The sequence below is a fragment of the Stomoxys calcitrans genome, chromosome 5 (assembly GCF_963082655.1).
Source record: "Stomoxys calcitrans chromosome 5, idStoCalc2.1, whole genome shotgun sequence".
Classification (NCBI taxonomy): domain Eukaryota; kingdom Metazoa; phylum Arthropoda; class Insecta; order Diptera; family Muscidae; genus Stomoxys; species Stomoxys calcitrans.
Genome location: NC_081556.1, coordinates 79,250,384 through 79,276,376, shown reverse-complemented (window position 1 = coordinate 79,276,376; position 25,993 = coordinate 79,250,384). Strand labels below are relative to the sequence as shown.

General features: G+C 38.3%; 1 protein-coding gene and 1 long non-coding RNA gene across 3 annotated transcripts; one reads left to right on the top strand and one right to left on the bottom strand.

The window, feature by feature from the left end:
* Positions 1–458: 458 nt before the first annotated feature.
* Positions 459–25,081, bottom strand: LOC106089820 (myb-like protein X). 2 transcript variants are annotated; one of them, XM_013255812.2, is made up of 5 exons: positions 24,510–25,081; positions 12,110–12,330; positions 8,661–12,042; positions 1,722–2,128; positions 459–1,649 (listed from the first exon to the last, which is right to left on the bottom strand). In XM_013255812.2, the coding sequence occupies exons 2-5, from the start codon at positions 12,264–12,266 to the stop codon at positions 1,177–1,179; spliced, it is 4,419 nt and encodes a 1,472-aa protein (XP_013111266.2). In that variant the 5' UTR covers positions 12,267–12,330; positions 24,510–25,081; the 3' UTR covers positions 459–1,176. The 2 variants fall into 2 exon arrangements, with proteins under 2 accessions (XP_013111266.2, XP_013111265.2); XM_013255811.2 differs by lacking the exon at positions 24,510–25,081 and adding an exon at positions 15,511–15,616.
* Positions 15,707–17,454, top strand: LOC106089821 (uncharacterized). Its single transcript, XR_001221696.2, has 3 exons — positions 15,707–15,908; positions 15,966–16,090; positions 16,346–17,454. It is a non-coding gene; the product is annotated as an uncharacterized LOC106089821 (long non-coding RNA).
* Positions 25,082–25,993: the final 912 nt, after the last annotated feature.

Below are 25,993 nucleotides of genomic sequence, written 5' to 3'. Positions count from 1 at the left end.
TAACTGACAGAAGAAAGAATGCAATTACAGAGTCACAAGCTGTGAAAAAATTTGTCAACGCCGACTATATGAAAAATCCGCAATTACTTTTTGCACTGCACTGTATTGTACTAAAACAAATCATGGCTGTTTTTATTTACAACCAAATGAAGTGTCAAAATTTCAAACAAAATTTTTAGCATAAGATTTTTTATATCGTATGCAAAAGAAGTTTTTACCACAAGGAATAAATCAATAATAATTATTTGTTTTTAGGGAAAAAGTGCAGCCCAAAATACACTCGTACACTTTAATCCGCCGAATCGGCTACGATGTGAAGTATTTTTATGCCCAGTGAAGTGAAGTATTTGTATGCCCATTCCATTCGGTTAATTTCCTTATGGAGAATGGTGTGTTTTATACACAACAATAACGGGAAATGACATAACTGCGAGCATTAATTAAAAAATAGCCTGTGCTCCATTAGGTATTAGGAATTTATTTTAATGCTATCTCTCTCTATATATAGTAGATTGATTTCATGTTTATATTTTAGTGCAAATATTTATATTAATTATATAATATACCATTTAAATTATAGCCGAATGAAGCTATATGTCTATATGTCAGAAGCTTGCTCTTTTCAACAGTACAATGTTTCGTACCATTTGCATTGTTGGTTAAAAAAAACTTATTTCTCTATTTAAACACTAAACTAAAATTAAAAAATAATAGTTAAAACTAAAACTTTTACACACTGAATTCAGGCCTTTACGGAAAGGTTTATATAATAAAATTTAATGGGAACTAATGGGAAGAATACTAAAAGTGCAAAGGAAGGGTGGTAGTCTTGGTAAAAATGGTTTAGTATTTTAGATTTGATTTTAGGAAGTTTGTAATAAATAGAATCAAGAAATGTGGAAAATAAATTACAGAGCTCCTCCCGCTCATTTATATAAAACTTGCTTGCCGAATGAGTGCGCGTGTGTGTGTGTGCGATCTAATCGGGACAACTGTACATCCTCACTTAACGCAAAACCCTTAGTTATTAACATACAACTTAAGCAGACGAGGAAATAAATAGCTAATTACAGTATCAAGAAAAAATTACACAAAACAAGATGAAACTTCAATAATGTGTTGTTCCTCTGTGTCTCATGGAGGGGGAAGAGGGACAGTTCAGCACGGCTAGGCAGTTTAACTCCATGTCTTCGGCAAGCTGAAAGGCCCATAACGTTGATGACAGTCAACTGCCCTTACAGCGAAAAAGTAACGCTGTCCCTCTTGAAACTGTGTTAGCGTTACAGCCATAGGCAAAAGCATGGCCTTAACGTCACCCACATGACGCCACGAATCAACCAAGGGCGGGCCTGAGGTTTCTTGATAGGCGTAAATCTGGTAGCTGACACATTCGGCGTGACGGTCCATGGCTTCCTCCATGGTCCACGAAATAACAATGCCATTGTCCAAGTTGCTAATGCGTATAGTGGGACGCGGAGGTGGCAACTTCCACGATGGATTGAAAGCCTGGGGTGGTGTGGCGGGCAAAGGTGCCGGATGGCTGTATTTTACACGCTGCGGTCCTTGAGCGTTGGCGCCAACATTTATGCGGGTAATACTTGTACCGGGAGGTGTATTGATTGTTGATGAGTACGGACTGTTCTTTTGGCCTATATGGGGAAGATTTTACAATGCAAACATGTAGTACTTGATGCCATACTATAACAGAGAGTAATGCTTACCTTGCATTGCCATTTGACGGCTTTTATTAGTGTTGGCCATTTGGCTATTGGGCGGTATGCGAGTCAATGGTGGCGCAGTTCTGCCATACTGCTGTTGAGTAGAATTCATGTTGCTGCTTTGTACCGGCAAACTCCGGCGTTGAGCTTGAACCGCGGGCGCATTATTGGTTTGTTGCGGCGCAGAGGGTGTCTCATCTTCATCAGTTAGATCAATAACAGCCTTCTCTTTGGGTTTGGCTGGTGTAATACTAACCGCAGTATTACCCCCAGTCAGTTGGCTTAGTGTACTCATGTAATTATCCAAAGCTGCTGTACTACCTCCTGAACCAGTCGGGGTTGTGGCATCTGGACGTCGTTGCGGTGCAGTGGGTGCTGTAGGTAATTTTTGTTGTGGTGCAACTCGTTGGCTGAAAAATAGCAAACATTTACATTAGCTGTGTTGTTTAGAATTATTTATTGATTTTTGTCCATAAGCGATTTTATTGCATTTCTGAACATGGAGTATGGTGTCAAATGAATTAGTCATGTCGTGTCCTTGTCAGTGCGTAAAATCAGCAAAAACCAACACCGTCAAGGTGATTAGGCCGATTCTCACTTGAATTGGATTTATGTACCCAACGCAGCACGATAGGAGCAAAGAAGAGTCGTTGAAGAGGCGGCTACAGAACTGTTTATAGAAAATTCAGTTGTGGTTGTTGTAGCAGTGTGTTGTGTTCTATCTTTCGTCTGCTTGTTTCTGTTGATTATACAGATCCAGGAACTCTGTGACTAAGGTCTGGCTGGCCAGATTAACAGGTGACCCCGATTGCGATCTTGGGACCACACTCACCTCTCACCAAAAATTCAGTGTTTATCCAATGTAGCTCAGAAGTCAACATGTCCGCCTTCGACGCTGAACACCTGGGTTCAAGTCACGGAGAATACCTCAGAAAAAACGTTCTACGGTGGTTAATCCCCTTCTAGTGCTGGCGACACTTGAGGTATTTTCCTAAGGTAGCAAGCCGTATCAACTTCGCTAAACTAAATTTCCCATGAACATTACATTAAGGAAGGGGGGATACTTTTCTAATATCAATGAGTGCAGTCCGATTAAAGTTTAAGCTCCTTTTTATGACAAGTCCGAACGGCATGCCACATAGCGACACCACTAGGTGGAGAAGATTTAACATACCTCACAAATGTTGCAATGAGAAAATCAGCGCTGAAAGTTTTTTTGATGTTCACGCCGGGATTTGAATCCAGGCGTTCGGCGTCATGGGCATATATACTAACCTTTGCACCACGTTGGCCGCCAACTGTCAACTTCTCTACCAAAGTACGATAAAAACGAAATCCCGTATCATTGAGCCTAAAATTGTATTGGACAGCACTCGTTGATATGAGAAGTATCCCCGCTGTTCCTTTATGAAATGTTCATGGGCAAATTTGCACTTGCTTCCCCATACAATGATGGGAGCAGGGGAGAACACAGACGGCCAATTGTTTATTCCAATGTGGGCTTGGAGGTCTGCCTTAAAGGTAGAAAATAACCCGACGATTACATAACGGCTGAACAGATTAAACTGTTCACCTGTTCTCAGTGCCGGACCACAGGGGAACTTTTTTTGAAATTTAAGAACGCAAATCACTAAGTCGATAATAATTTATAAAAAGAATTGACATTAGGTAAGTTGAAAAGAGGGTGCGGATATTTATTCGCCCCATGCCACTACGGACATACTCCTAAGCCAGTGGTGCACTCTAAATACTAAAAAAGGAACCTCGAAAAAGGAAATCTAAGTTAGAAATTTCGTGCTACTTGCAAAACCCTTAATTCTTCTCCATGCCACGCCCCTAATTTGTTTCATGTCTGGTATTATGTCCCCACCTATGTACCGGTGTCTTCTAGTCGCAAAAAAAAATGACATAGGAAATGCTCCAACGTCTCATCATCTTCCCCACATGCATTAGACATCCTATCACTGGCCGCACCAATTTTACATAAGTAAGACTTAGTTCTATGTGTCCCATTATGATACCAAAAGCTATACTGACCTCCTTCTTACTTCCTTTCAGTAATAGCCTCTTCCAGATTCTATCCGGGCTATGGGCGTTCTTCGCCCACGCCCTTAACTCGGACATCGTCGACCCGAAAGGTTTCGGGTTAACCAAGTTTATTAACGACAGTCCTCTGGCCTTCACCTTACTCCGTTATTCCCCGTCACCCAAACGATGCGGACTGTGCCATCCTCGGAGAAGGCGTCAATCTTCTTCTTACACTACAGGACTGTTCGTGACCTTACCGGTTGTGATTGCCCTTATGGCTATTTTACTGTCCGTAAAGATGTCCACACTCAACGTGCTCGCGTTAGCACCACACCACCTCACGCACTCCGTGATCACCCGGACCTCCGCCTGCAGGACCATATTATGTTTAGGCAGCCAAAAACAGATCTCAGTCCCTGGGATCTCAATGTAGACCCTCAGGCCCACTCCGTCCTCTAGCTTTAATCCACCCGTGTAACATGATCTTTCAGATGGCAATACCAGGGTTGCGCCAGTTCAAGACTGTGCCGCTGGCGGCATTGCCTCGAACTCGACCTCAAATGTCGTCTCAGTTATCCGATCGGAAACCTCTTCCCTTCCTTCCAGGTTTCATATCGTGGCCTCGATTATACAACAATTATATGAGCTGCTCCCATCCTCAACCCATTCTCCCATTGACTCATAGCCGCAGTGGCTGCCTCACACTTAGTCTGTGTTTAAATAGGTCGGATATCTATAATAGTCTCCAGTGACCTAATGTGAATGGTCCTCATCGTTCCGCCTATGCCAAGGCAACATGTTCTCAGCACATGTTGTATGGTCATTATGTTGCACTGACTATCCTCAGATTCAAGTCCCATTTCGAGCCTACAGCCCGTCGACATAGTGTCCAACATCTGTGAGCTCGACATAGTGCCCAATATCTGTGAGCCTTCTCAGTACGCTTCTGAATGTGACACTTCCAATTAAGTTTCCTATCCAAGATCACTCCAAAGTGATCTTGGATAGGAAATCGTTTCTCAACGAAACGATTTCGATATCTGGTGCATCAAATTGGTTTCACCTTCGTCATCCTCATGAACAGGCATATTTTAGTCTTCTCTGGGTTAACATTGAGAACCCTGGGTCTAGTCCAGCCATTTGCAAGACCTTTTCGGCCCTTCTGCATAGCTGGTTCGGATCCTTACGTCTAAGAAGTATTATAACATTGTCTGCATAGACGGGTTCAAATCCCCCCTCAGTCAGCATCCGTAATAGGTTATTTATGGTGGTCACCCAAAGTAATGGCGACAAAATGTTGTTGCTGTAACAGTATGTTGTACACTGAAGCGGCAACACCTGCCGATGAAGGTCTCCATCCGGTGGTTTTTATCGCCATCACGAGAAGCTCAACTGAGAGCTACCGTGCGCGTCCACAGGTTATGGATAGTCTAAAATTACGAATATGGGGAAGATAAAACTGCAGTCCCGGGCAAGCTGCGGTATTGAGTAAAGAATCTCAGTAAGAGGACGGGTGGCACCGGCTTTTGGCTAAATGTTGTTGTTGTTGTAACCACATTTTCACATGGAGGTGGCGTTCCTCGTTAAGCACCTGTAGGTGAGCAAGCTCGTTCCGGTACAAAGGACCGATCGCCACAGGAACAGGATGGTCATTGATTATTTAAAGGCACCAATAACCCGCCTTGTCGTATCGATCATAGGCACTCAGCATCATAGGCTATCCCGTGGCGGGCTTGTTTAAGTACCGAGTGCCTATGATATTCGATATGAATAAATAACCAATGGCCATTACGTTCCCGCGCAATCTGTCCTATGGACCCAAACAAGCTTGCTCACCTAAAAAGCGATCCTCGCTACCACCGCATATAAAAATGTGTCTATAAAAAAAAACTTTACATGTCCTCCTCAAATGCTACTGCAATTTGTGGCAAAGAAAGAAATGGTCAAGTCACTTACTGGGATGACTTGAAGTGCTGCCACACGAACCAGGTTCGCTACTTATAAAGCAATTGGTCGATCAGATGTACGTTACGCAGCCGGTGTGAATTCGCCAGTTGAACAACAGGCCGCGGAATAAGATTCATACCTGGCAGAATACTGCTCTACGAGCTTGCGACGACGGGCTGTCTCGTCAGTTCATGTGCGGACCACTTCCAGCAGGATAGAAAAATCCTACCCGTGCGTAGTTACAAACAATATAACTTGCTTTCTAAGCACCAGCCATCCAAAATCATCGTCTTGTGGCATTCACCGTCTAGAGACGTCAAGAGAATGGCTTCATTGACCGAAGGACATAGCTGAGCATGTGTATGTTACAAACGGAATGACGATGATGGTTATAAGAAAAACCCTTACCAAATAAAACTTTATGACTATTTGAGAGAGACGGCAGTTTCAGAGAAATCTTGTGCTTGGGATATATTTGCTGATTTCCCGGATATCAAAACAATGACCGGCAAAAGAAAATATGTACCGCTTCTCTACGAACTGGGTGAGATTGTATCCAGAATTCAAGCAAGTGTATTATGCCGCAGTTTTTTACAATAGCTCAAAAGCAATGTAGAAAAGTTAATTTTTTCCGCTTTTACGAAAATAAGAAATGAGAAGTGGATTAAGTGGTTAAGAAACTCCAAGCAGAAGAAAAATGTGTTCATCCAAAATTCTCAGTATTTATTCGCCAGAAAAGGGCATTATTGCCAAAGAGTTTCGAACGATTGTATCTCTTCAGATTCATGGCCCCTAGTACTCTTACACGGCAGGGATCATGCTAAACCCATAGCATAAATTTAAAATCATGCTCTGTACTTTACAGGTACTTTTATTGTATTCTATTATTTTGCATAAAAATTCGGTCTCTAAGATTTTATTTTGAAGACTTTTTATACCCACCACTAATACCCACACCAAATACCGCTCAGATAGGTCCATCAATAGATATAGCTGTCATATAAAACGATCCCAGGATTTTCTTGAGCCCTATAAGCCGCAATTGTGATTCGATTTGGCTGATATAACTCCCTTATAAACCGATCCCCCTATCTTGAGCCCCTCGAACCCGCAATATTTAGCCGTAATGTTCGGTTACTACTGTTTCAATTAGAGGCAAAATCGGACCTTAACCTGAAACAACAACCATAGAAACCTCCGGCACGAGATAGCTGTGAAGACCACAAAGGCTGGAACATTGAGGTCCAATCTGTGTGGTGTTCATTGCTGTCAGAAAGTTAGCTGCGAGCTACCGGGCACGTCCACAAATTGCGGATAGTGGCATGCTCCATACGAAGAAGCTGCAGCGGCAGTCGCGGATAATCAGCGGTATCGAGCGGAGAGTCTCAGTGAGAGGTGGGGCGGCACCGGCATAAGTGCCTATGATGCTCGATATGACAAGACGAGTTATTGCAAATTTTGCCCATGAACATTCCACTAAGGAACAGGGGCAAACTTCTCACATATCAATAAGTGCAGTCCGATTCAAGTTTAAGCTCAATGATAAGGGTCCTCCTTTTTATAAACGAGTCCGAACGGCGTACCGCAGTGCGACACCTCTTTGGAGAGAAGTTTTACATGGCATAGTACCTCACAAATGTTGCCAGCATTAGGAGGGGAAAACCACCGTTGAACATATTTTTTCTGGTGGTCTAGCCAGGATTCGAACCCAGGCGTTCAGCGTCATAGGCGGACATGGTAACCTCTGCGCTACGGTGGCCTCCGAGTTATTGGCGCCTTTAAATAACTAATGGCCAACTTGTTTCCGCGGCAATCGGTCCTTTGGACCGGAAAGAGTTTGCTCACCTACAGGAGCTTGAAGAGGATTGCCACCTCCACATGAAAATGTAGCTACCACAACCATAGAAACCAATCTCCCGCTAAGTGTTCTTCTGCGCCTATAAGTTTAAATTTTTGCCCGATTTGGCAGAAATTTAGAACATATTTAAAGTATAAATACGTCCTTCAACTAAGTTCATTTGCATAAGTTTGCAGCAGAATCCATGGTGGTGGGTTCCCAAGATTCGGCCCGGCCGAACTTAGCACGTTTTTATACCCTCCACCATAGGATGGGGGTCATTCTGATTGTAACACCTCGAAATATGCGTCTAAGACCTCATAAAGAATATATATTCTTGATCGTCGTGACATTTTAAGTAGAATTGGCCATGTCCGTCCATCTGTCCGTCCTTCCGTCCGACTGTCAGACGAAAGCACGCTAACTTATGAAGGAGTAGAGCTAGCGGCTTTAAAATTTGTACAAATACTTATTGGTGTAGGTCGGTTGGGATTGTAAATGGCCAAATCGGTCCATGTTTTGAAATAGCTGCCATATAAAACGGTCTTGAGCCTTTAGAGGGCGCAATTCTTGTCCGATTTGACTGAAATTATGCACATAGTGTTTTGATATCATTTCTAACAATAGTGCTGCCATATAAACCGACCTTGGGTCTTGACTTCTTGAGCTTTTAGAAGGCGGAATTCTTATCCGATTTGACTGAAATTTTGCACATGGTTCAAATCGGTCCATAACCTGACATAGCCGCTATATAAACCGATCTTGTGTCTTGACTTCTTGAGCCTCTAGAGAACGCAATTCTCATCCGATTTGGCACAAATTTTGTACAACGGTTTCTTCCATGACCTTCAACATACGTGTGTAATATGGTCTGAATCGATCTATAGCTTGACAAAACTCCCAAATTAACCGATCTCCCGATTTTGCTTCTTGAGCCCCGAATCGGGCTATAACTTGATATAGCTCCTCCTCCGTCCATATTCATTATTCTTTGTTAGCCTAAAAAGAGATACTGCGCAAAGAACTCGACAAATGCGATCCATGGTGGAGGGTATATAAGGTTCGGCCCGGCCGAACTCTATCATCATTTAAACGTTGTTAGAGTTAAAAAAAAAGAGTGTAACACTTACTTGGACATAGTGTTGTTGACAGGTCGAACGTTGTTTTGTTGCGTATGCTGCAGACGCTGTGCCGAGTCTGGAGTGGATTGCATATATCTTTGCCTCTGCATGGTGGAAGCATTGGCGCTAACTGATGTTGCACCCATGGGTGCATTTGAAGCATTTTTATTTAAAATTCTGGGTTGTGATGATATTTGCTGATTTTGATTGGGACTATTGCGATATACTTGAGTACTGGCAGCAGAACTGCTGGAAGTTGCACTTGCTGTTGACGAATTGGTGCTGGGTACTGGTCGAATTGGTGTTACTTTCTGGGCGCAACCACGCCGTTGTAATGAAGCAGAATTTATTGCCGATGTGTTAACAGTATTGGATTGAGTATTACGTACTTCTGTGGCTTGGGTTGACGAATGATATTGTCTCTGGGGTGATGTCAAATTATTTTGTGATGAAGTTGTGGGTCGTTGAGGAGAAACAGTGGGCATACTGGCAGGTGGACCACTACTAGCGCTAACTGGAGATTCCATTACTGTTTTCTTGTTGGGTATGTAGACTTGAAGACCCACAGCCCGAGTGATTTTGACTGGCATTATGAACTGAGAATTGCGCTGCTCAATGTCCTTTACCACACGATTGTGAACCATTTCAAGGTCACGGAACTGCTTTGACAATTCGGATATTCTTGTTCGATGTGTTGTTATTATTTTCTCTTGTTTCTCAATTAATTCGCGCATTTCTGCAAATTCACTTCGGTGGATGATGGCTTCAACGACTTTTTGTAGCACGAGTTCTTCCAAATCTTGTTTGGTCATTTTATCGAAGGATTTGCGGAACTTTTTCAAGAAGCCCAACCCAATGGACTCGTGGGAGCTTAGATTCTTCAACTTTGGTGGTGGATACAACGGTATTGGTATATCGGAAGGGACAATTTTGACAATATCTTTTTTCGCTTCAATTTTTGAATCCATCTCCTCCTTTGGTTTTTTATTTTCCGAGTCCTCTTTTGTTGCACTTCCTTCTTCCGTCCTGGCCTTTTTGTTGGCACTCTCAATGCTTGAGTCATTTGATTTCTCATCATCGAGCTCCAATTCAATTACATCGTGTGTACGCTTCAGGGAGTTGGGTGTCGTGCTATCAGCTGTTGTTGAATCGGTGACATCTGTTTTCTTTTCCAAGCTTTCCGACGTTCTTCTGCTCTTGCTTGCCTCATCGGTTTTTGAAGACATTTCGCTATCTTCACTCAACCTAGGACGCTTGGCAGGCTGGATAATATCTGAGGATTCATCACCCTTTTCTGAAGCTAGTTCGGCTTCTTTGGATTCAGTTTCAATTAATTCTACATCCCCGTCATCATCATCCTCATCATTGTCATTATCGTTGTCTTCTTGGGTAGGCTCATCGTTGATATTCTCGGTTTGCTTAGCTTCCAGCAAGAGATTACTACTACTGCTGCAGTTACTGTTATTGTCTTCGGTCTCTTCAACCTTTTTGTCGACGGCCGTGGACGGTTTGTCACTAACCACAAAATCATCTCGAGCATTATCCGAATTATCCATGTCTATGGTGGAATGTTTCCGATCATTTTCCGCATCCTTTTTCTCTGCTTCGGATTCAACTTCCTTGTCAGTTTGGTTGTCATTGGAAGTTTTTGCTGGGGATAATGTCACCTCCTTTTGGCTCGTGTCAGATGTTGGTTTTTTGTCCGTTTGTACTTCATCGTCGTCATCGAGAATAACAATATCATCATCATCAGCAGATTTTGTTTTCCTATTTTCCACCTCAACTGCTTGCTTTTCATTTGTTTCAGATGTCTCTGAGGGTTTTTCCTTTTCAGCTTCCGGTGGCTTGTCCACATAGAACACGATGTCATCATCGGAATCCTCATTTTCAATCTTTTTCTCCTGTTTTTGCACCTCGACTTTCTCTTCAGTCTCAAACTGAGGAATAGATGCAGAATTACTGGATTCAATTATAGGAGTGGTTGTTTCTTCCTTGTCTTGTTTCTGATTATCCTCTTCTGTTACCTCATCTTGGTCTTTAGTTTCTTTCTCTCCTTCATTTATATTTAGCTCAGAGACTTCAATTTCTGGTTTATCGTCTTTCGACTGCGGAACTTTTCCTTCAAGCTCCCCAACGTCGTCTTTTAATATATTTTCTTGGGCAACCTCTTCCAATCTAATACCCTCTTTTAAACCTGGTACTTTGCTCCCTTTTTCAATATCAGATTTCGCATTGGTAGTTGCAACGTCTTCCAACAGCTGATCATCATTGATTTTATCATCCACATGTAAGTCAATATCATCCATTTTATCATCATCTTTCAGCAGTTCATCCTCATTTAATTGGTCAATTTCCGCATCATCCTCTTTTATTTCATCGATATCTTGTTCCTGACTCTTTTCATCATCGATGTTTTCTCTTTCATCTTCAACTACAGCTTCTGATTCATCCAAATTCATATTCTCAGAATTTGCTCCAGCAGCGTTCGAGTCCATTGTACATTGTTCTTTTGCGGATTCCTCCATGGAGCCTTCCTCTAGGGGAATATCTTTAGGAGTCGGCTCTTTAGATATATCATCTAAACAAGAATTATCTTCAGAATCAAACTCTTTTGGAATATTCTCTTTAGAAATATTATCACTGGATACTTTCGCAAGAGTAGATTCTTCATCTACACTTTTTTCCGTTTTTGACTCTCTAGCCTCATTGTCACTGTTTGCTTCTATTGCCGTAGGCTGATCAATAACATTTCCATCATCCAAATCATTTTCAGACATCTTATCCAGCCGATGACTTTCCACATCTGTTTGCTCGCTTGAATTAATTTCCACATCCCTTATGACATCGTTATTATCATCTGCAAGAGATTCCGCTGCTTCACTAACTGTGCCTTTTTCATCCTGGTTCGATATGTCATCATTTTCTATGCAGCTATCCTCTGCTACTGTATCGTCTAACGTAATTACGCTCTCATCTACAGGCTCTTGGTTTGCATTAGTTGAATCTGGAGCTAAATCCGTATTTTCGTCCTCTGTCTTCGGAATGTTATCTACAGGAGCCATTTCACTGTCCATACAATCATCCACAATATCATTGATTTTTGATAGAAGCGTATCTAAGTCGTCCCCAGGATCGCGCACATTATTTGAACTGGTTGTGGAATTTGATGTCTCCACTTTATCTGCCAAAATGTCATCTACTGCGGCAGACGACGATGTGGCACTGTTCACTTTAGCATCAGTCAACTTTGGCAAGACATCCTCTTCGGCCAATAAAGCATCCTCAAGCTCAGCAGGGACAGGAGTGGCAAGTGCAACATTAGTTGAATCCAAATCAATTAAGGAGGAAATAGTTTCCTCGCCATTTGTGACCAAGCCATTGTTGGACTTTTCTAAGAGTAAAAAAACAAAATCAGTACACCTATTGAAAAAGTTTAAACTAATATCAGATATACTCACCACTTGTCTTTATCATATCACAATTTAATTCGTGTGCTGCTCTCTCTGTTAAGTCTGTCATAATAACGTCATCAACCTCATCAGTTGCTTCTGTGTTTTTAACCGGAGCCAAGAGGTCATTCAAATCGACCGCCGTATTTTGTTTTACTTCCATCATTTTGATCTTATTTTACTTGGAGCGGTTATTTAGTACTCTTCGTTCATCTGAATTGGGCGTCTATCTATAAAAATAAAAAAGACGTGTTTTACAATAAAACAAGGTTATACAGCGGTCAAAAAAAGTATTCATCATTCAATGTTTTTTTTTTAATAAGTCTACAAAAGACAATTGGAATAAAAACATATTAAACTAATGATGCAGTAGTGCTTGTGTGATATATATGTACACAATTTCATTGTTTTTAAAGAAAAAAATAGTATTTATTGGAACAAAAAGGCCCTTTTACAGCTAAACACAAAAAATTAAACAAAAAAAGTATTCATCATTGCAAAAAAACAAAAAAATAAATAACATAATTTAAAAAAATTAATACTTTGTTATTCGACCACCGCGTCTTATAACTTCTTTTAAACGGTTTGACATCGATTGGACTAATTTAGCGGTTATATTTTGGTCTATATTAGTCCATTCCTCCATTATCACCTGTTGCATTTGACTCTTGCTCGAAAAATTGCGCGTTCTCAATTTGCGTTCGAGATGTTCCCAAAGATGTTCAATTGGGTTCAAGTCGGGACTTTGAGGAGGAGTTTTAATGACTTTGGGGCAGTTATACAGCATCCACATCTTGGTATTTAAAGCAGAATGTTTGGGGTCATTATCTTGATAATATTGAAAGTTATTACCAAGCCCAAGTTTTACAGCACTATCTTTTAAATTCCTCTTTAAAATGTCAATGTAATACTTATGATCCATTACTCCATTAATAATTTCAAGATTTCCCGCTCCTGAAGCCGCCATACACCTTCAAACCATTAAACCACCTCCACCATGTTTTACAGTAGCAACTGTGTTTCGTTCTTCAAGCTCTGTATTTGGTTTTCTGTACACTATGACCTTTCCATCGCACCCAAAAAGATTAAACTTGCTCTCGTCTGCAAAAATTACTGTTTTCCAAAATGATTCGGGCTGTTTTACATACATTTTTGCGAAGTTTAGCCTTTTCACTCGGTTTATTTTATTTATAAAGGGCTTCTTACGTGCAGTTCTTCCTCTGTAACTATGCCTTTTGAGTGTATTTCGAATTGTTTGTGTAGTAACTTCCTTCCCTAAATATTCCATAGTGTTTTTACGAAGAATGGTCGCATTTGTCTTCGGAGTTTTCTGAACTTGCCGCACTAGCCAACGCACATCTTCAACTGAAAGTGCTTTTGGTCGACCAGATCTTGGTTTATTGTCAACAGTTTTCGTTTCTGTCCACTTTCTGATGATGGATTGTATAGTAGATCGTGGTCTATTTAATATTTCACTGATAGTTTTTTGAGTTAAACCATTCCTGTGGTGTTTTATTATCAAAACTTTTACCTCATCAGAAACCTCGTTTTGCTTACGACCCATTTTGACAAAAACTATATTTTCAATGAAATTAAATATTTGATGTCAAGGGCAAAGCCTCCTTTACTAAATAAAACAGAAAAGGGGGATTCCCAAATAATATTTGAATTTGACTTTGATGATAGCACATCAATGATGAATACTTTTTTTGTTCTGTTTTTGGTGTTATTATATAAAATTGCATTTTTTGCGCTAATTAAATTTATTTTTTGAATTTATTTTAAAACATATTACGAAAAATAAACTATTGCATAAAACTGCATTATTTGTTTACTTTAAATTTTCTTTAATTACCCAAAATAAATGAATTTATTATCAATTTTGCTAATGATGAATACTTTTTTTGACCGCTGTATATGTCCAACCCTCTGAAACATCTTCATAGCAGTGAACAAACTTTTTCCTTTCGGGTTACACTGTACAACAGGAAAAAAATTATATCAGCTGTTAATCAGGCTAGTGAACGCACACACGAGAATACCAAATAATAATCGATTAACTTTACTATTGTGTTGTCGGCTAACGAGTAAAGGTGAGTCAGTCGTACAGACCGATCTCCCTTCTCCCACCAGTAACCACGACGCTTGACGGACTTATCCTCCTGAACATAGTTGAAGTAATCCCATTTGCTGAACACCAGCACAGATTCCATAGATAGCATAGCACTACGACGCCATCACTATACATAATAACCGCGGTCTAAATCAGATTAGGCCATGAGATAGAACGGTCCTCGTGGCTCTGGACCTCTCTAAACACTTTGATTCGTCAGCCATGCTACTCTTACTGAGGACATTACTAACATTTAAGGCTGCTAATAAATTCGCCTTTCGCGATATTTTTCACCGATTACTTTTTTAGATAATATAATAATCTTCTTGCTGAATTCATTCAGTAGAACATTCCCTTATAAGTTATGGAAAAAATTTAATAGAATTGTTAGTTGGTCTTGTTTCAAAAAAGTAATCGTGAAAAACATGGGTTTTCAGCGGTGAAAGACGAACATAGTATCAGGCATTAGATTTACTACAAAATCAAAACAAAAATAAAAAAAATACTCAGCTGTACGCATGACCTCGCCTTATAAATGCATCCTGATTGCATCCATGCATTTACGCTATTGGTTTTGCAAAACCATTAACAATTTTTTACCTCTTCCTCTCTCTCTCTCTTTCCCCATATCATAATGAAAATATTCGGTTACTTACATGTTGCACGACACTACTACCATAGATGCAAACATACATACATATATTATGTGCATGCAAATACAGAAACGTAAATATAAGTAAAAAATGCTTAAAGCGGTCATTTGTGCGTTTTTCGAATATGGCAAACTAGTTCTGGGCGACGGCATATTTTTTACCCTATGTAACCCCAAGCTTGTTCTGATACTTCATGCTGTCCGTAATAGACCCGATTTAAAAGTTTACTTGAGTACTATGTATTTTTATTAATTCAAATGAGTGGTACAAAGTCCACCAGCTCAGCAATAAAACAAATATGCATTAATTCAAATAAAAGCAGAACAAATAGGTACCTATCATAAAAATTTAAGAGATGTGGACTTGACTTTTTTGATTTCAAAACAAAATGGCGACATCTAACTAAAGTGTGAAATATTTCCACTTACATATTTCAAAAGACAATCACACACACACACAAATGCTAACGTTAGTACGTATCATAAACAACCGATTGTATGCGGGTATGAAGAGTATAGAGGAGACGTGATATGAAATGTTGAGAGCGAAAGAGAAGATAAGAATAATGTAGGGAGCGTAATACAAAAAAATGAGACAAAACATTCAAGATATAAATTTGTAATTTTTTTTTTTGGAAAACTTACATAATTTTGGATTCGCAAGAATATTTTTTTGCAAAATTGTTGGCTTTAATGCAGATTACTTTGAGTTTTGCCAAAGAAGAATGACTAACGCAAAAATTAATTCAAGTGTGCATGAAAAAAGCAACCGCACGGGCACACGTGAAACAGAGAACTGAACGGCGAGCTATAATAAACAAACAAGTGAGACCCATTGCTGGCATGATTTTTGACATTCGTGTGTTGAACGAGCATTCGGTTTATAGCTAGGCTGTACTCTCGTGAATTCTGAAAGTTGGGGCTATGACTTAGTAGTAAAACAAGGGGAATAAAATGCCCTTTCTGGACCTAGCACTACTCCCAACAACAAAAAAGAACCACCTCTTGACTTTTCAGGGAAGAAGAGGAAGGTAGCTCTAAGGGTAAGCCCTAACTACGACTTTTTTTGGTTCGAGTCTACTGCATGATCTTAAATTTAGTTTATAATAACCCTTTTTTCAGAAAACCATCAAAAAAAAAGCTAAACATGTCCCCTACTTGGTTACTGTTGCAAAACACACACAGAGCAACACCAGCACTAACAGGATGCCACAGCACCAATAAGGTAGGGCACACAACACATACTTAGTAAATATTAAGAACAATGTTAAGAAGTACATATTTTAGAGTTTAAATTTGAAATAGGGTAATGTTTCTAAGCTCAAAAATGTAATATTTGTATGTTAAAAAAGAAACAGCGAGGATAGCTTAGCAGGTACCAATTTAAAAAATGAAATTCGTCAAAAAAATTATATAAATAATATTTTGACTTTCTGTTAGTTTTCTTGGAACATTTTCTAATACATCTTTCGATGACTAGATAACAAGGTACCCACATGCATATAGAGAAAAAAACCAGATGTGGAACATTTATCAACACAAAAGCTATGGGCGTATTTTCATGGTATACATACACAAAGTGGCTTGGGAGACAGCTGAAAGCACCCAGCAAAAGCCTGGAATGAAATGACAAAAATGGAAATATGCAAAGGACACGAAAAATAAATACCGAATCTCAATAAGATTATGGGTACTTTTGCATTTCTAAATGAATGATATTATGTAATAACCTTAGGAACCCAAACGTGCCCATGTTACCCTAAATGAATAGATTGCTCCCCACTTTCTTCTTAAAAATATAATTTGGAAAAAAAGAGCAAACTAAATGCCATAACGCCACAAGCAAAGCATGATATTTACTCACAGATACAAAATAGTCTACAATCCAACCCAAGAAAGACCGGTGTGCTATGTGAACATAAGTGTATGTGTGCAAGTGTGTGCGACTGTAAAATTTGGATGTAGCTCTAAGCTGTTTGCCATGAGGTACTTGTAGTCCAGGAATGCTTATAATTTTATGTATTTTTACACAAACTAAAGAAAACCTTAAATGAAAGTAACATTTGACAATTCTATAAGTCAAAGCTTTCGCAAAACATGTACATACGTACCTAACTGAACTAACATATGCCATACTAGTCCCTTTCTTTGTAAAGATCTGTGAATAAATCTTTAATATATTAAAATTAAGAAAATAAAACAAACAAGATTTTTTGTTTGCAGTTATAAATACAAAAAAATATGATTTTCCCTAATTTGAGGTCATAAAAACTTGTTATACACTAAAGAGAGAGAGAGAGCAAGAGAGCGTTTTGTCTGTCGGCTTTGTATTGTTCGCTCTTTTGTTGTTTCTGTTTCATTACATAGTGCTATGACACGTAATATCTATTGAGGTATAATGGCCCCTCAGAGTTGTATATTGTACCACATCAATAACTTAATGGACATTTCTGGTTAATATAGTTTTTCATATCTGGCCATATTACAAATTTTGTTCTATAAAACAAATAAACCTCTGCTCTGTAATGCATAATTGAATATGCAACATCATAGGTAACATTTCTGTTATTTGACGATAATTATATTTTATGGTAACATGCTCAATATGTATTTTTTTTATTAATATTTCATCATTTAAACATTACAACAAATTTAAACATAATTTTCATATAATTGAACAACTCATCTTTTCCTTTGTACAAAAATAAAAAAATACCAACAAACACACAAACCCACACCGCCTTATGCAACCAAAAACGAAGAGAGTAGACGATGAGAGCATAGTTATAGCAAATTATTATAAGAAATATTTTATATAAAAAGTATTTTTCATAAATGGCAAATACTTTGACATTAATGCAATTGACTTATTTAACCCACTATTGCTAGCTAGACAGAAGCTGTTGTATACTGATGCCAATTCAAAGCAGACCATAAGAAGAAAACAAACTTCATCAAACCGGTATACATACCTAAAAACGCTACACAATACATATTGGGTAGGTAGTACCTTATTCGATTTCTTAAAGTAGTAACTTAAAGGGATTTCTTAAAATAATACCTGTCGCCCATTCCTCGCCCTACGAGAGACAATATTTAGGTTATATGAATAATACTTTAATTTATATAAAAATGTTAGTTTTCTCGCTTCGGTCTATAGGTATAATTAATAAAAATACATAATTACAGTAAAATTCCCGCAAAATAAATCTATAAATAAATAATGTTAGATATTTATATTTTGTTTATATTTTAAATAAAAATATTATTTTAAAAAATGTATGCCTATACTCTTTTTAAACAAGAATTCAATGAGAGGGTAATCAAATGCTCTGACAGTTATGCACACTCTGACACACACACACAGTATAGCATTGTAGAGACTAAATCGAGGAAGATGGTACAACGCTCTTGTTGACTTAAATCAAAGGTTCATGTACATATTTTTAAAAACAAAAGAAACGAGATACAAAATTGCACAATTCTGCTATATACTGGTGACTATAGTTCAGGATATACTTGACTAAAACTAAATATATGGAGGTTTATATCATTGCACTAGAAGGTAGTTTGTGTTTAGAGAAAGCACATTGCTTTAAAAATTGTTAAACTTAAAATTTTGAAGAAAATGCCAAACATATTGTTATTAATCTTAAGTATAATCTCATAATGTGGCCCCTTCCAGAGTAACTACAAAAAAGAAACAAAAGATATCTTCTTTGCGTTTGCTTTGACCTGAGCCATAGACGAGACGACCGCACTTGTATTTAATAGTCTCTTCTTATACAGTATGTGCTTAGAGTATAGCGCAGTCAATGGCGAAGAAAAATAATCAATACCTAGATGTTTACAACTTCCCTAAGCTATGAACGTTACCAGTTTAACTAAGGGACCGCTCAAATTTAAAAGTCTTCCCACTCTGCCATATGTTAAAATCTTCTGCCCTTCTGATATATGTATGAAAAAATACTGATAATGGCAAATAATACGTATGGCTTACGAGTGTATTCACGTTTATTAGTGTAACATAATGGAGCTAATGTATCCAAACGCTTAGTTCTGTTCATAGGTTGGTATTTGAAGAAACATTATTTATAAAAAAAAGAAATACTAAATTTCTTTTAAGACTTTTATACTTTCAAATAATGCTCCATAATTGAATTTATTACGTTTTATTATTATTCTTATAGGTACTATTGCAAAGAATGTAAAAGTAAACGATAACATATCTTTGGACCTTTTTTAAGTAAATCTAGATACCTACCTATGTTCTTTTCTTATTTTTTCTGTCTCGTGTACTTTATTTAAGGTATGTATACCCACTTATTTTGGACCTGTTATTCAAACTATTGTCGGAATATGAGAGAAAATTCCCTCGCTCTCTCTCTCTCTCTCTTTTTCTCTCTTGCTCTTTATAAAAACTTTATTTATTTTATTGCATGCAGTGCCCTCTTTACTTATTTTCATATTCGCTTGGGTTTTCTTTTAAAATTTTCTGTATTTCTACAAATTTTAAATTACGATATTAAAAGTAAGGCCATATATACATAGATGTTGCTTTACATGTTTTGTGCCAACTAACAAAGCGATGCACAAATTAGGTTATGTTATCGACTGTTAAACAGAAACCCTGGTTTGTTACTATATTTAGAAGAAAAAACATATTTTTAATTTATGGTAGGTACTTGTTCCATAATACTTCATTTCTAGAATCGGCTTTAAAAATCGTGCTCATATGCTGACCTTCCAAACACTTAACAGACAGAAGTTGCAGTGCTCGAAATGACGTTGTCATACGAGCAACACATTTACATACATACATACATACTATTGTATATTTAAGTATACACAAAAGTTGAAGGGAAAGAGATAAATAAAAGTGAAAGGCATTGGAAAATCTTTTTGGCTATATGGAGATATATTTCTATTTACAAATTAATAAATAAAAAACTTTTTTTAGAAATAAAGTACCTATAATGAGTTTTTAGCTTTTTTTTTATTAGTGTATTAAGTTGGAGCTTAAAGGTCAATGGCCGGACTATAGTCTATTAGAGTGGTTAGAAGAAAATACAATTGGAAATTAATTTAAATAAGCATAAATTCAAATCCACCTTAAATAAAAATATTTAAAGCAAATTGGTGCCCATATAACATTGGCATAAAGTAGAAGAAATAAAGACAGAACAAAAATAACCAACACGACGACACAACATTATTCTGTGTGAAACGTTACATGCTTGCTCACTCGTACTGGCAAGTGAGGGTAAGTGAAAGAAAGAGATACAACTAATTTAGCTGAAATGAAAAATGGGTAGGGTGGGGGAAGCATACAATTCAATTTTTGCCAACACTATATAAAACCAAAAAATATCGGTGCACGATATTATACACATGGGTTAAAATGTATGCATCTAATGCTTAAAGCGAAAGCGCATAATGCGTAAGAAACTTATGCCAACATATTAAACACAAGATTTAAACAAAATGCAAAAAAATATTTATCTTGAATAACCGCAATCTATATAAATCCACTACGTATATAGACCGATATCTGTTGCGACATTTAAGTCGATGCCATTGTTCAAGTTATCTTAAATGTGAGAGACAACAACAGCTATAGCGAAGAGAGGAATGTTAAAGAAACACAAAAATACAAAGAGGGGAACGTTCATACATGTATGTATAAAGAATAGGTCGGCAACGAATTGTAGAAAAAAAGTAAAAAAGTTGCTGCACAAATAGCTGACTGGCTGTATACATACTAGGTACATGCTTAATAAAAAAAAAACTTGGTGAAAAAATCAGAATAGACCTACATATGATCAAGATATTTTCGAACGTACAAGGGATTTGGAAAAAAACTAGACTGGCGGCCATATTGATTTTTACGAAAAGGCAATGTTTTAAAGCAGGGGTACAACACCAAAACAGCGGTTTGTGTTGTTGTATGACGAAGCAAATATACCTTGGCAAATTAAGATGGCTGCCTGTGAAATTGTGCTCACATATAAACCAGTATGTGTAGCATTTGAGGTTATGTGCACGACAAAAAATTGCAAAAGACCTTCGGATTTCCAAGTACATACTGATTAAAAACAAAAAAAAACATATTTTTACAAAATTACAATTTTAAAAAAACTGACAACGGAAGAATAAACTGGTACCACAGTTTAATTGTTATTCTCTTTGTGCAAGGGTTACCCTGTATACAGTTTTAGAAATCCCAACGGGATTTTTAAAAATGCCCAAATCTCAAAAAATTTATTTACAAAACTGGAGGAAATGTATGTTTCTCAAATTAAAATGTGTGATAGTTTCAATAAATTATGGGAATTTAAATAGGGACCCCCTGGTCCAGGGAGGGGCCCTCTCGCACAGAACGTTGATCTTAAAGGAAAATATTATACGCGGGAAAACTATGAGCACCGCACATATTGGAACTTGTGGCTTCGACTTATGTTGTGTTCATCGTTATCATCGAAGGCAGCCCGCCGCGTCCGCACCCGCAAATAATCAGCAAGCACTCTCTATCCCCGGAAGGAGGCATTACAGCGCCTCAGCCACTTTTAACGACGTGACTGTGACTGATCCGAAGAAATGCCGCCAAGTTTTTCACCGTCAATTTATTGAGCATCGCGAGAGTGTGAAGGCTACGTGAGCCATCCATCTAATCCGTGGTCTCCGAGCCGATGGACAGCCATCACAATTTGCCGTGGAAGAAGTTCCGACTATCATCCAAGATGATTGATATACTACTCCTCACGTGACTCATAGGAGAATTTCCATTCGCCGAGCATCAGCATAGATTTCGTACACTGTATAGCACAACAATTGATTTGCAAGCCATTACCGCACCCACTTGCCGCATCTTCGATCAGCCCAGGCCATGTGATAGGAAGGTCTTCGTGGCACTGGACCTATCAAAAGCGTTCAAGACGTGTAGCCATACCAAACTATTAAAGGACTTCGGCCTCCAGTTAGGCCTGAAATGCTGGGTCATGAATTATCTGTGTTTTCGCCAGTCATTTGTGGAATATATGGATAAGCATTCGAAGCCCCGCAGAGTGAAAGATGTCACCCCCCATCATAACGGCATTAAAATCTTATCAACTGTGGACGGTTATACCATCATGTCATTGGACCCCACCGTTGGTGGCATCTCCGATAGGATGAAGGTCTAACTCTTAGATTTTTCAGAATGCCGCTGTTCGAACTGCGACGGGAAATCTCCCCGGTTCTCACCTGGACCTCCTTCATCAGAAGACATAGATCCTACACGTGCAAAGACGCAGGGATCAACCAAATCATCATCTTGAGGATAGGTATTCAACGCCCAGAAACCTTAAGGTGGATCTAAATGATCTACAGCGAGAGGTTCACCACTATAAGAGAGAACCTCTAGATCCAGCGACATATCAAACGGCTCTAGACAACATTCATGCAGACTAGGTACAAGATGCGGTTAATAGCTACCGGGTTAATGTGGTCCTGGGAGAACGATCGCCTCCCGTTTCACCTGAAGAAATTGACCTCCACCGGCAAACCATAGTTGTTCTGGCTCAATTACGATCCGGCAGATACAGCCGCCACACTCCTAAATTCTTAAAGAGCAATGATTGATGTTGTTATTGTTGTAGCCACATTTGCAAGTGGAAGCGGCGATCCTCGTCAAGCTCATATAAGCGAGGGAACATGATGGCCATTGGTTATTTAAAGGCACCAATTACTCGCCTTGTCATATCGAGCATCGTAAGCACTCAGTATTTAAGTAAGAGCCGGTGCCATTCGGGCTCTCACTGAGACTCTTCACTCGATTCTGCTGATTGTCCGCGACTGCAGTTGCAGCTTATGGAGCATTCCACTATCCGCCACCTGTGGGCGCGCCTGGTATCTCCCAGCTAAGCTTCTCGTGATAATAAAGAAAACCAAAGAGATTGGAGGTCAAAGTTTCGCGCCTTTAAATGATCAATGATCAGAATCCCTCGGCGATCGGTCCTATAGACCGAAACAAACTTTGCTCATATATGGATCTTGACGAAGATCGCTATCTCTACATACAAAAAGGCGACATAAAAATCAAATACCCCCAAAAAAATATGCTCCTAATTATTGTTATAAAAATTTAATATGCTGCTCTTAGTGAAAAGTTCGTGGAATAAGTTGTTGCTGTTCGTGCTAGAACGGTCGTGCGGCATGTTGTAACAATTTACTTACGTGTTGTTGTAACGATCCTTGGCAAGCTCTTTGGATGCACTAATAAGGTGAGGTCATGCGAACAGCTGAGTACACAATTTTTTTTATTTTTTTTTTTTGTTTTGATTTTGCAGTAAATCTAAATGTCAAAGGCTTGATAACACATCTGTGATTTTTTTCTAAAATCTTAAAAAGATGTCCTATTTGATCCGATATTTCACACATAAGCAACAAAACAGTGTTATAATGATGCAAATACAAATATAAAACAAATTTTTAAAAGATAAGTTATAAAACAAAGTTTATTTCTAAAACCACTTTGACATTTCAATTTACGGAATTTTCCAATCAAGGTATTTTAGTTGGGGGTGGATTTTCGTTGTTGTGCTATTACGCCACCTCTTAGTTGTACCATGCAAGCTCCCTTTAGAGAGGCACAATCGCTGGGGACAAACGCAAGTGGTCTTTATCTATTATGAAGGCTTACATAGCTTTCAACATTAAAATCATTTTAAAAATTGTGCATATCTAACCGTAGAGTAGAAACAGCGGCACGGGATAACAATGAGCACAAGGACTGGAACTTAGAGTTCCGATCTATTGTGATGTTCATCGTTATCATGAGAAGCTCACCTGAGAGCTGCCGAACGCGTTCACATTTTGCGGATAGTGGAATGCTCCGTATACTGAGTAGCTACAACTTTAGTCGACGGCAATCAGCGGTATCGAATAGGCTCCGCGAGGCCGGGTGTTAACGACTCTTGCTTAAATTCAGAGTTCCTACGCAGCACGGATTGACAAAAAGAGTCACGATCCCGGGACCACCATATAAAAATGTGTTTACAACAACAGCAGCAGAATATTTTATAACAAAGTTCCGTCAATAAAATATTATATGTTGAGGCTGGTAGTATGTAAATTTTTCACAGTTCAAAACTGGTGTTTTTTCGCGATAACTTTTTTGAAACACTTCAAAAATGTCAATGGTACCATAATACATTTATAAAATTTTTTCGTAAATAATGAGGGAATCTCCTACTACATAGAATCAGCAAATTTTTTAGTTCCAAATCTATAATCTAAAGGAGTAATCGCGATAAGCGAACATAATACCAACCTTTAAACATAAGACCCCATATAAAAGGTGATACGATTCAATGGATACAAATCTTATTATTAAAAAATTTAATAAAAAATTCTCACAAACAAAATTGATCTTCTTTTCTATAAAAACTGAATTGTGTCTATTTTTAGTTCACAGGACTTCTTGTGTATCGCCTTTAAAGCAACTCATTCCCAATTTATTTGGTGAAGGCATAAAATATTGGCAACCCTACTGGTTTAATGGCGAACAAACATGAAACGGAGGTTTGCCTACAATTTTATACATTTCAATTGTTTTTAAATTTAGAAAACAATGTAAAATAAAAACATTTTGAAAGAATACTTACCAATATTTTTACTAATATATTTGTTAGAACTTTGTACAATGTTTCCACAAAAAACAATAATTCATGAGATTTTCTAACGTTTTTTGTTAAACTTTAAAGTGCTGCACTTAACTCAACTGCTGTATGCATGAACTTTTACATTACAAGCAGAAATTGCATTATTTGTTTTGTTAAATGGGGTAAAGTTGTATTTTTTTTATTTTTTTCCAACAGTGGTACACACATGTATGTATGAGGGTGCATGATTCAAGAAGTGTTTAAGATTCATATTTTTTCTCAAATTCTAAAAACACAGTTTATAACTCGTAGTATCCTTTTTTTCAGATTCGTCTTTGCGTTGCACTTGTTTTTTGTGTATCTCAAATATCTATAACATTTTTGACCGTTGCTTGGAATAGCAAGTCCCTCATTTCATTGGGGCGTTGTCAGTCTTGCCTAATAGCTTTTTTCATTTATTATTATTTGCACTTCCTATTTCCACGAAAAAAGCCCAATAAAGGATTCGGCGATCGCAACGAAAGTGGGCAAGGAATTCGGCGATCGCAACGAAAGTGGGGAATACGCGTGCCGCAATCAACCACAAACAATATGGAGCTGTGTTAAATAAACACTAGAGCTGGCAATATATCGATGGCACTATCGATGTTTCATTTTTGGTTCATTATCGGCTGATACTTCATTGTATCGATATTTGCTGTGTTTAATTTTAAGCGGAGTTTAGACGGAACATCAAACTCTCATTCATCGACAAAAGGAAGTTTAATGCCTGCTTGTCGACGTCGAACGCAGGCGTTGGTTCGGCCTGCAAACGGAAAAAAACCCGATTTTGGTTTGTGAATCTCAATTTAACCGAAAAATTCATGGAACGACAAGCCGAACAAAAACGTAAGCATTCCCATACAAAAAAGGGTTTATGTATATCGTAACAGTTGTCAACAATACGAAGCAAATGTTGAAACCATCCACAATGCAATTTGCTTCCGAGCGAAATTTTTTTTAGCAAAACTGCAAAGCAAAATGAAGTGAAATTATACAAATCTTAGCATTAAAAAACCTTAGGTTACCACCACGGATTCCATGATAAAAATAAGGGGTCAAAGAGGTTGTCTATGGAATCACCATATGATTCGTAGTTGTTGTACAAATGAGGGTACGAAATGAGTACGTGTGGGTATACTTGTACGTTCATGAGCAGAGAATATGCGAGGAAGAAGATGACAACAAAGAGAATGCAAACCAAAATCTCACATCTTAAATATTACCGTCAAACTTGGCTGGCTGTTAACAGCTGTTCATGTGAGACCACCTATTTAAATCCACCTTGGGCTCTAGTCATGGCGAAACAGTAAATGGTGGTCTCATTTGTACAACAACCGCAAATCATATGGTGCAATCCGCCATATTGCCATCAAGCTGATCGTGATTTTGCCAAAACACGCACAAAGAAATGTGTGTGTATACATGTGCGTACATGAGCAGAGAAA

Bases quoted from the DNA above. Each gene is read 5' to 3' on its own strand.
- LOC106089820 (XM_013255812.2), bottom strand. From the start codon at position 12,266: ATGATGGAAGTAAAACAAAATACGGCGGTCGATTTGAATGACCTCTTG. The intron at 12,043-12,109 runs GTGAGTATATCT...TTTTACTCTTAG, and splicing joins TGATATGATAAAGACAAGTG to AAAAGTCCAACAATGGCTTG. The intron at 2,129-8,660 runs GTAAGTGTTACA...GCTATTTTTCAG, and splicing joins GTCAACAACACTATGTCCAA to CCAACGAGTTGCACCACAAC.